Below are 10,406 nucleotides of genomic sequence, written 5' to 3'. Positions count from 1 at the left end.
CTGCAGTGTGGCATCCCAAAATGGGTGCAGGTAAGCAGACATCAGGGCGTTCCTGGCTGCTCCATATCCTGGGCTCAGGACACCTTCCACATTCCAGATTGCAGGCACGAGCCCCCAGGAGCTGTCACCAGAGGAAAGGCTTGTAAGGAGGTGCAAGCAGGACATGCAGGGCTGCGGGGAATGATGTGTCCTGGTGCTGCTGGTGCAGGTACCTGTGAGCACAAGCCCACACTCAACCATCTCCCAGCACAGGAGGCCTGGCAGTTGCTCCAACCCACACAGCATTTGCCAGCCTCATCCTGCCCATCCAGTCACAGCTCCCAGCTCTGCCTCACCCCTGGTCGCTGCTGGAGGATCCTGCTGGGGATCCCACCCACCCCCACTGACACAGGGGGGCTGGGGGAGCTGACCCGTGTCACTATGAGTGTCCCTGCAGACCTTGTCAGGCCCCCACACTCGCCAACAAACACCGCCCAGCTTTTGGAACGCAGCCACTTCACCTCTCCAAGGAAAACTGAGGGAAATGGGATCTCTCCCCCAGCGCTGGGGGAAATCCCTTTGTCTTGCAGACCTTTTTTCACGCCCCTTGCTGGGAAATGCTGGTCTAAGTGTAAACTCCTGGCTTGTGGCAGCTGGGCATGGCTGTACCAGCTTCCAGTCAAAGCACTCCCTGCCCTTCTGTTCTCACCGTGTCTGAGCTCCAGACGGGAGACAAAGAGCAAGATGTGAAGGGCTGCTCCAGGACACCCCCTGTGCCCTGCACCCACTGCACACGGGCAGGATGGGTTGCGCAATCACCATGTCTTTATTTTATTTATTGCTATTTCATGGTAATTTTCTTTTAATGAACCCTTACTTTCATTTCTGCCCATAATAACTGCACAATTATTATATGGAATATTTTTTAATAGCATCTCTGGTCATAAATTTTATCTTCCCTTTGAAATGCCATAGTAATTCAGCTTTAATAATGAATTCCATTCTTTTTGTATGCAGAAATGGTAGACTTCGATGAAAGTGAGAAAGAAAGCAACTCTTTGCAGAACAAACATGACTGTTTTGCCCTGTCTTTATGCTTCATGGGCTTTTTAAAATAATCTGAGGAAGAAGTAGAAATCCTTGGCTTTGGCTGCCTGTGAGCCCATGTTCCTATCACACTGTGGTCCAGGACCACAAGGAGTCACTCTTCCACCCTGTGCACCTCACCAGGGGATTTTACACCCTCAAGCCTCAGTATTCTCATGTAGTTATGGTTTTGACTCATTTTCAGAAAAGCTTCATTAGCAGAGCTCTTCCCGGGAGGGCTGCCCAGGCGATCCCTCTGCTCCCTTTGCCTGCTCTCCGGCTGCTCATTTTCAGCTAATTTTTAAAGGTTCAGCTGAGGGAGAGCCAGGCAGAACTGAGAAATCGGTCATTACAGCCATGCAATAGGAGTTTGCTAATGTGTCAAAGCCCTTTTAATTTGCTCAGAAAGGTGCAGTTCAGAGATAAAGAGAAATTTGCCTCCCTCTGCCTTACTGCAGCTGGCTGAGCGTGGGGCACTGTGCTGCTGACCCTGCAGCCTCAGAGTCTCTGCCCAGAGAGCTGCCTGTGTGGGGCAGGTATCCCATTGCCCTGGCACAACCCCACAGCCCCCTCGGGACACACACAGCCTCACACCGAGGGTCCTACTGATGGCAGAGCTGAAGGAGCAGCACACAGCCCCAGGACCCATCCCGCTCTCAGGCCACAAAATACTTCCATTTACCTAAAGGTCTTGGAATTGTAGAATCAGAGACTGGTTTGGGTTGAAAAGGACCTTAACAGTTATCTTATTCCATGCCCTGCCATGGGCAGGGACACCTTGCACTAGAACAGGTTACTCCAAGCTCCATCCAGCCTGGCCTCGAACACTTCCAGGGATGTGTTCAAGGGCAACCTGTGCCAGGGCCTCACCACTCTCACAGGGAAGAATTTCTTCTGAGTATCTAATCAAAATCTGTCTCCTTCCAGTTTAAAACCATTCCCCATTGCATTGTCTTCTGACCATCTGGCACCCTGCCCTAGGACACAATGAGACTGGAAATATGCCCCCTCCATGTGCCAGCCCCAGCCCTGACAGCAGGATACAGTGCATCCCCTTCCCAGGCCATGGCATTTGAGCAGAGGTGACATGCCCATGGGGAGCCATGTAGGAGCCATCTCCTACACACCAGATTCTCTGGTTTTCCCAGCCCTGGCCCACAAGCAACACGAACCACGGCAGACCCCAACGTTCAAGTGAGCACAGGAGTTTGGGGGGTTGTAACTGAGTGCAAAGAAATCCCTCTGCCCCAGATCTGGTGATTCCCAGGATGTCAGCAGGAGACACTGCTGTTTCCTCACTGCAGAGGAGATGAGCATCCCCAGGCCGAGGGATGCCAGCAGGAGAGCGGTGCCCAGAGGCTCCCTGCCGCACTGGGCTTCCATGTCCCACGCCTGGGAGGTGCAAGCAGAGAGGCTGAGCCCACGTGCAGTGCGAGCAATGGGCTCCAGAGCTCCCTGCAGCTGCTTCTCCTTTTGCTGAGCAGCAGGAAACTTGGAACAAAATGCAGATCAGATGGATGGTGTGTTTAACACCGACAGCAGGAAACCTCCCGAGAGCCTGGGATAAGTTCCAGAGCTTCTGGTGTGCTTCTCCCTCCCATTTAACTGGTATTTCCCCACTGGAACCCGTTTTAAAAAGACACAGCTTATCTCATGGAACCATAAAAGAACTGTAAGAGCACAAGGCTTTTGAAGCCCGCATGCAGAAATAAAATAAAAATGCTGTCCTACTCAGGTTGACCTTTAAATGAATGGCAGAACATGGGGGTTTTATGGCATAACCTGAAATGACACATTTTGAGTGTCTCAGGGAGTGTGGGCACAACTCCACATGTTCAGTGTAAAATACTGCTTGCTGGTGGAGAGCTACAAAATAAAGAGAAGTTGGATGCATGTAAGTGCCAGGCAATGCCCAGAGAACCTCATTTCCCAAAAGAAAAGATCCCAGCTGACTAAATGCCTTTTACTTCTGCTTCATGTTGAGTGATGAACACAAATAAAGGCAAAGACAGCCCTTTGATTAGCAGCATTAGAAGGTGGTGGGACCACCCCTGTGGGAGTTGGATGCAGACATTCCAGCCTTGCTCACCATGAAGACCTCACCATGTTACACAGGGGATGAAACTGCTGGTGAATTATTCTTCACCAAGTAGTCTCCTACTCTGTTTCCAAATGACTGTGGCTTGATTCATGTAGCTCTTTAAATCCAACCACACTGTGCAGGAAGCACTGCTTTGCTTGGACAGAGCAGCATCTCCACGTGCTGGGTGGGCACAAGGGATCTCAGGCACATGGTATGAATTTGTGTGCAGGGCAAGGAGTTGGACTTAATGATCCTTGTGGATCTCTTCCAATGTGAGATATTCTATAATTCTATTATCAGACCTGATTGCCACAGTCAGGTCTGACTCTGGATGGCAAACAGAGGGTCTGCATGTGGGCTCTCTCTTCAAGAAATTTGTAAGTTTGAGGTCACAATTAAAGACCTTCCTCTGCTATTGATCATTTTTAGGTGGTTTTACCTGTGAATAAACACAATTCTTTAATGGGATGAAAGCTCTGGATGTATCTGTCCCTCAGCATCTCTGACCCTGGGGGCCTCAGGCATCAGTGACACAGCTATCCCTGTTCAACTCCACACAGAAACGTAACTGCAGCTTCCTTGGACACAAATGTCACTGCCACTGAGAATGCAGCACTATGAAAGGGTGTTTCAAACATAACCTTCACTGAAAACTGTCCCAAATGCAGCAACAACAGGGCAGACAACAGGAGAATAAAGCCCATGAACTCACCAAGTAGACCAAGAATTCTTGTTTTGAGACCATGGAAACCCAGCCCAAGAGATGAGGCAGTCACAGGAAGTTCTTACAATGTCAGGAAAGCAGGATGGGCAGAGAGAAACTGTGTTCATACAGACACAGAGTGGGGTCAAACTTTTAAGTGTTTGCTCCTGGTCTACCCTCTTTTCTGTGGATCAGAATTTTCCTGAATAAAAAGCACACAATGTGGTCTGCTGTGGATAAGTCTGTGAGAGCAAAAAATCCCCAACTCTATGCCTGCTGGCATGTGAATCCACGAGCCTAGCTGCTCCTGGACAAGTGAGATTTATACACAATTCACACCACCACACTTGGGCATCTGCACTTCAAACCTCGGTGAGTCGGCGCTTTATTAATCCCAGGTCTGACTCTTCCCCAAAGAAGCAGCTCTCTACAAATCAATCCCATGGAGGAGCAGGGCTCTCTGGCACTGGGATTGGGCAGGTTGAGTGAGCACCTGAGCTGCGAGCAGTGCCCATATCCCTGGTAGCCCTGAGTCAGTGCCGAAAAGTCATCCCAGAAGAAAAATGAAGAGTTTTCTCCTGATCAGAATCACAGAATGGTTTGGGTTGGAAAGAAGCTCATCTTGTTCCACTCCCTGCCATTAGCAGGGCCACCTTCCACTAGAGCAGGGTGCTCAGAGCCCTGTCCAGCCTGGCCTTGAACACTTCGAAGGATGGGGTATGGAGGGTTAGGACAAGGAAAAGGCAGGTAGCTGCTCACTGATTGGGTGAGGGAGTCACTCTGGAAAATGTGTTTTGGTTTTAAGCAATGCGGGTGGGGATTACAGGATTAGAACTGCTTTAACTGTCAGGCAAAAATGACAGAAATAGGACAGGGTTAGGTGTGGGGTCAATCAAGAGCATGAATGCTTTCAAAGTAACCCTTAAATGCCCTTTCCAAGCAGAGGCACAAGAAGCAGACAGCAGGTGCCCCAAGATCAAAGTGTTTGCCTGTGCTGCCTGGCTCTGCCAGTAACTTCGGTAACACCAGTACCACCAGTAACACCAGCATCCACCTCCCCACACGTCCTCCCACCATGCTCCAAGGAGCCCCCAGCCCTGGGCCACTGGGCCTCCCACTGGCCCATCAGGCTCGGTGCCAGACAGGATAGGCACAAAGAGCTGAGCACAACTTCTCAGATGCTTCTCTTCTCCGGACACAAACTTCAACCATGGGTTCACATAACCCCTCCAAAAAATCACATTCATGCCACAAAGTAGCATTCCAACACTCACAGAGGGAATCTCAAATTCACAGCTGGGAATAACAAATTAACATCTCAGAGCCACGGTGACATTTTCCAGCAAGACTTTCAGTTCTACATCACTTTACACTTGTTCCACCTTTCTAGATGATCTTTGCAACCAAGGGGATGAAAATTTTTATTTCTAGTGAAAGCCTGAAGTGGAGAGTGTCCACCACATAACAAGTGGGGTTTGTGATACCCATAGCAACTCTGATGGAAAGATCTACATCCACTGCTCACAGAGCAAGAATTACCGCAATAATAGATTCACACAGATGTATCAGATGTATATATGGTTCATTATATGTGTCTCAGATTTTGTTACAGACATGAAGAAATCCCCTCTTTAACTCCTCAGACCATCCAGACTCACCAAGTCACAGGTTTTAGATGCTCCATAATAAGTACTCACAACTCATAACACCGAGGAGCAGCTTTACAGCCCTATGGCTGCATGTTCCTACCCATCCCAAAGAAGCAGTCCTGGGAGTTTCCTGCACACATGGACACCAAATGCCAATCCAACAGCTGTCCCAGTGGCACTGTGTTGGTCCCTCTTGGTGGCTGTTTGCTGGATGCTGCCCCACACCTTTGGCACACTCATCCTTGCTGTCCAGACCCCAGAACCAGGGATGGACACCGAGCTCCTTGAGGCTGTCAGCATTTGGTCCCCAGAGAGATTCCCGCCTGCTCCTGGTGTGAACCACAGCCTGAAACTCCTCCTCCTACCAAGAAGTGTGAGACAGAACTTCACCAAGCATCTCATCCCCATGTAATCCCCACCTCAGGCATCCCATGAAGACCCCAAGGTATCACCAGTATCATGGGGACCCAGATGATTGCACAAACATGCAGTACATGCAGCAAGGATGTCGCTCTCCTACCTGAATGGCTTCTGTGATGATGCGTGGAGGCCAATGTCAGTCGTCCCCACAGCGTGGTAAGGCAGAGACTGAGCACGAAAATCCATTTGCTCAGGCTCTGTATATCTCTCTCACTCATTCTATGAAAAAGAAGAAGAGATGCGTGGAGGAAGAGGGACTGAGGAGGGCTGGGAGGTGCAGATCCACTCACCAATGCTCCTGCACACAGCGGTATGACTCCTGAACGTTGTGAGAACTGGGGTGTCCTGGCTGTGGGGACATGGTCCTGGGAGATGAAGGGATTCACCCACCACCCTCAGATGGCCTCAGACTTCATCAGCAGCATAGGCCATTGCAGCAGGACAGAAAGAAATCCCACCAGCAGTACAGGTGAGTGATAGTTACCTTTTACTGGGGATTCACGCTCACATCTGTGCATCTGCCAACCTCAGGTGGGTCAGGTCTTTGCAAGGAGCAGACATCAGCGCATCTGAGAGGAGAAAGGACATGGGCTGCTATCACTGTGAGCCACTGTGTCCTTGGGAGTGGCTGGGGAATTTCATCAGCCCCACTTCAAGACATATACTCTTGGGTGCATGAGCATGTGCCCACTGCACCACCAAAACCTCTCCAGGAGCTCAGCCCATAACCCTGCTCACCCCTTTGAACAGCAGGACCTGCAGAGCTGCTCCTGATTTTTACTGCTGAGAGCACAGAATCAGGTCCTTTATAGTAGGTTATTAAAGCAGATGACAAACATTAAATGCAGACCCAGCGTGTGTGGGAAGAGCCAGAGTAGATCAGCAGCGAGCCATTTCAGGTTCTGCCTCTTCTGTGCGTGGTTATGTGCTGTCATTGTCCTTGTGTCACTGAGGTTCCTTGCAGTGATGCCCAAGGTCTGGCATTTGCAAACCGCTTGCTGGCAAACAGAAGGATGGGCTGATCCCACTGGATGTCCTGGGGCCAGCACCCCACAGGAATCTGAGGAACGGGGCAGCTGATTGCCAGTCGGATACACAGAGCCCACGGCAGCACCACGAGCTGCAGTCTGCTCTCCCAGCACATCACTTTCTTCTGGGGCTGTTCCTCCTTTCAGCATACAAGCCAAGTTCATGCAACCACACACTCAGAACTGCATCCACTACCTCTGGACACACCATTAACCTCTCTTGGCACCTCTGCAAATACCGAGGCACCACACTGGCACTACTCTCACTCCATGCAGGACATGCTGGGAAGAAGCCAAGTTTTACATCATCTAGAGCCTCTAGGGAAAAATGTAAATCCCAAAAGGCTTGGTATTTTACTGCTGAGTGCTTTAAGTATGTTCTCTTCACTATTTACAGCCACAGCCCTGAAGATGGAAACAGCTCCGGCGCTCCACAGGCAGCGGCACCAACAGCGACGTCACTGCTTGGCATCTGCCAAGTGGTGACCTCCCAGCCTCCATTATCACCTGCTGGGGTCTAACCAGGTCCAGCAAACAACCACGTCCCTCATAAAATTTTAGTTCTGGATCATAACTTACTAACAAGATGCCACAAAGATAAGTGGTGGTGACACTGAGGTTGGGGAGTGCTGCCAGGACCAGCAGCAGGTGCCAGGGGTACCCTTGCCCTGTGCCAATCTCGCATCCACAGTCCACTCCATGGGCAGCACAGAGTTCCAGCAGTGCACTGGACAAACCCACACCTCTGAGAGAAGAAATCTCCAATTTTCAACCATGTTCAAAATTTCTATCTGCTCTGGACCACGAGACAGTGAAACAGACTCCTCTAATGAAGAGCCAGGACACAAAACACTGACATTTTTAATCAAAACAAAGTGATTTGAAGTGGTAAAAAGGACATTTCTTGTTTTGAAGCATTTAAAAATGAATTGTCCTGTTTTAAACTGACATTTCGAAATGAGAAATGCTTCATTCCAAAGTGGTGATTTAAAGTGATATTTTGCACTTTGATTCTCCCATCTGGAAAACAAAAATCAGAAAATGTCATCAAAAGTGTTGACATTTGCCCAGGGAAAAACCAAAGGTATCTTGACAAAACCATGTATTTAATGCTAAAAAAGAATTTAGAGGTAAGGAAATACTCCTAATTAATGCTGTGGGATGGTCAGCTTGGCCAGGAACAGACTGAAGAGTGGCTGGGAGCATCCCATTCACTGTCCTGACTCCATCCCTGCCCACTGGGTGATGAGGGGCTGATCCTACTCCAGCTCTTCCATTGCCAGAAAGAACCCAGTATGGCTCAATGTGCAAGAAAACCACTGCTCCTTGAGGTGATGTGACAGGACTGTGAGACTCCCTCCTGTAAACCCGTATTTAGGTGATCTCTGGTGATGCTCTGCATGAAGCTTCTCAGGGGGGATCATGCAGCAGCTGGTACTGTTGGAGTCCCTTTGGAGACGTGACAGCCCACTGTGTAAATACTGATGTCAGCTTAAAGAATGCACTATTTTCTCAATGACAAAGTAAACAGCTCTCTCAGAGCTGCTCAGCCCCTCACCTGAATCCAGAGGCAGTGCGTGCCACAGCACTGCATCCAGCCGGGAGTGGGGCAAGTGCCCCCCACCTGTGGTCACCCCCACCCAGCCACGCTGCACTGCGGAGGAGCTGTGTCCCAGCTGTCTTGCCCCACATCTGGCAGCCCAGATGTGAGGACAGCAGACACAGTGCTATTGCAATTCTTGCAACAGTGAGTCTCCAATGCCAACGAAGCTCCCCTGTGTCTTCCAGCAGACCAGCCAGGTCCCCATCAGGAGACCCTGGTTTCCTGGCTGCTGCTCCAGCTCTGGCTCCCGCTTCATGCAGAGAGCACAGCCCAGCTCCCAGGCACCAGGCCTGAGCCCCACAGCACACACCAGAGCTCCTCTGGGGGAGCCCATCCCCAGCTCCTGCCCATGGGACCCTCCAGGCCATGTGAGGTTTCCAGGACACATCCCTAAACCTCTCAGCTGGACCAAAGACCAAGCACTGCACTGGCTGCTCCATCCCACAGAGGACAGCAACATACTCCCAGTGCAAAGTATATTTAGCTCAGAAAGGCTGAGATGTTTGCTATAGCTAAGGAAGCATAAATAAATCACAGCGTTATCAATAATGCAACCCACACTGTCCATGCCACACTCCAAAGGGAAGCCATCAAGCTGAGCAGAAGGAGCCGCACTGGCGGCTGGGAGAGCACACGTGGTTCAGGGGAGCACAAGGACAAGGTGCATCCCAGTGCTCCATGCTGGCAGAGGCACTCAGAGCTCCCACTCATGCCCAAACTCCCATTAGAAAACACAGTTCCACAGAAATTGCTGTTTTGACAGTTATCAACCTCCAGTGTTGTGAGATTACAACTACAAATGTTTGGTCTGACTTGAGATTTTTCAGCCTGGAGTGTCAGTGTGAAATGAAGAGTGGTGTTTTGGCACGTCAAAACACTTAATTTTGATTGAACATCTTGGTATTCTCCATTCTGTTATGTGCTGTTTGGAATTTTGTGGAATTTTTCATTAACATTTTTTAGCTGCTTTTGCCTTTCGGGTCTGAGCTGGGACCTGAAGTAACTGTCAAGTTCCCCAATCTCTCAGACTGTCAATCTCAGTTGCAACCAGTGTGTCAAGAGATGATGGCTCCTCTGCGTGGGCACATGTAGGCATATGTGGGCAGGGGCCATCATGGACAACATCTCACCTGTGCAGGCTCTTTGCTGGGGTGTGGCTGTCCCAGCACAGATGAACTCTTCCAGGTAAAGGGCACCCACACACTGAACAGCCCCCCAAGTCTCTCCCTGCAGCAAAAGGGATGGCTGATGAGCAGGAGGAGGAGACTCCTGCTTCCCTGCCTTGGCACCACAGCATGGACAAACTCATGACTCCAGAATGGGACTGGTACAGCTCGCTCTCCTCTGGGCCACTGAGCCTCTACTCATGGTGATGGGGCCATCTGACCCGTGATCATCCTGTGCCCCTCGAGCCACCCCAAGAGGAAGCTGGCCCTCAGTGCCACTGCCCTACTCTAGCCTGGTGCTGGCCAGAGGCAAACCCATCCTGGCTGGAGCTGCAGAGAGGGAGGAAGCAGAGGAAGATGAAGGCCCCAATCTCATCCTGTCCTGCTCAAGGCTTCGGCCGCAGGGACAGTTTGTGCTGAAGGCAGCAGCAGTTGGGATCCGTGGCCCCTTCCAGGGTAAAGGAGCATGCTTGGCTGCAGAATCTGGGGTCTCTCCAGCAGTGCTTTGCCTCCCAGAAGGGCGAGTAGCTTCGCAGTGCTGGCAAAACAGCACCTGTGACGAGCCCACCCCCGGAGCCGGTGGCCTGACAGGGCCCCACCGGGTGCGAATCCCCGTGCACGGCGCAACCCCCGCCGCCGGGCGGGCAGGGACCAGGGGCTCCGCTGCTGTCGGCGGCCCCGGGACGCGG

The 10,406-nt window shown here is 50.9% G+C and overlaps 1 protein-coding gene across 1 annotated transcript in view; it reads right to left on the bottom strand.

Moving 5' to 3' along the window:
- The window catches only part of FAM19A3 (family with sequence similarity 19 member A3, C-C motif chemokine like), a 13,007-nt gene extending 4,234 nt beyond the window's left edge, over window positions 1-8,773 (bottom strand). Inside the window, 3 exon segments of the mRNA XM_008638966.2 lie at window positions 6,021-6,276; window positions 6,278-6,285; window positions 6,405-8,773. Coding sequence (XP_008637188.2) covers window positions 6,021-6,276; window positions 6,278-6,285; window positions 6,405-6,438 — 298 coding nt within the window. The 5' untranslated portion in view covers window positions 6,439-8,773.
- Window positions 8,774-10,406: the final 1,633 nt, after the last annotated feature.

The sequence above is a fragment of the Corvus brachyrhynchos genome, unplaced genomic scaffold (assembly GCF_000691975.1).
Source record: "Corvus brachyrhynchos isolate BGI_N302 unplaced genomic scaffold, ASM69197v1 scaffold338, whole genome shotgun sequence".
NCBI classification, from domain to species: Eukaryota; Metazoa; Chordata; class Aves; order Passeriformes; family Corvidae; genus Corvus; species Corvus brachyrhynchos.
This window is presented reverse-complemented; position numbering and strand designations above follow the sequence as displayed.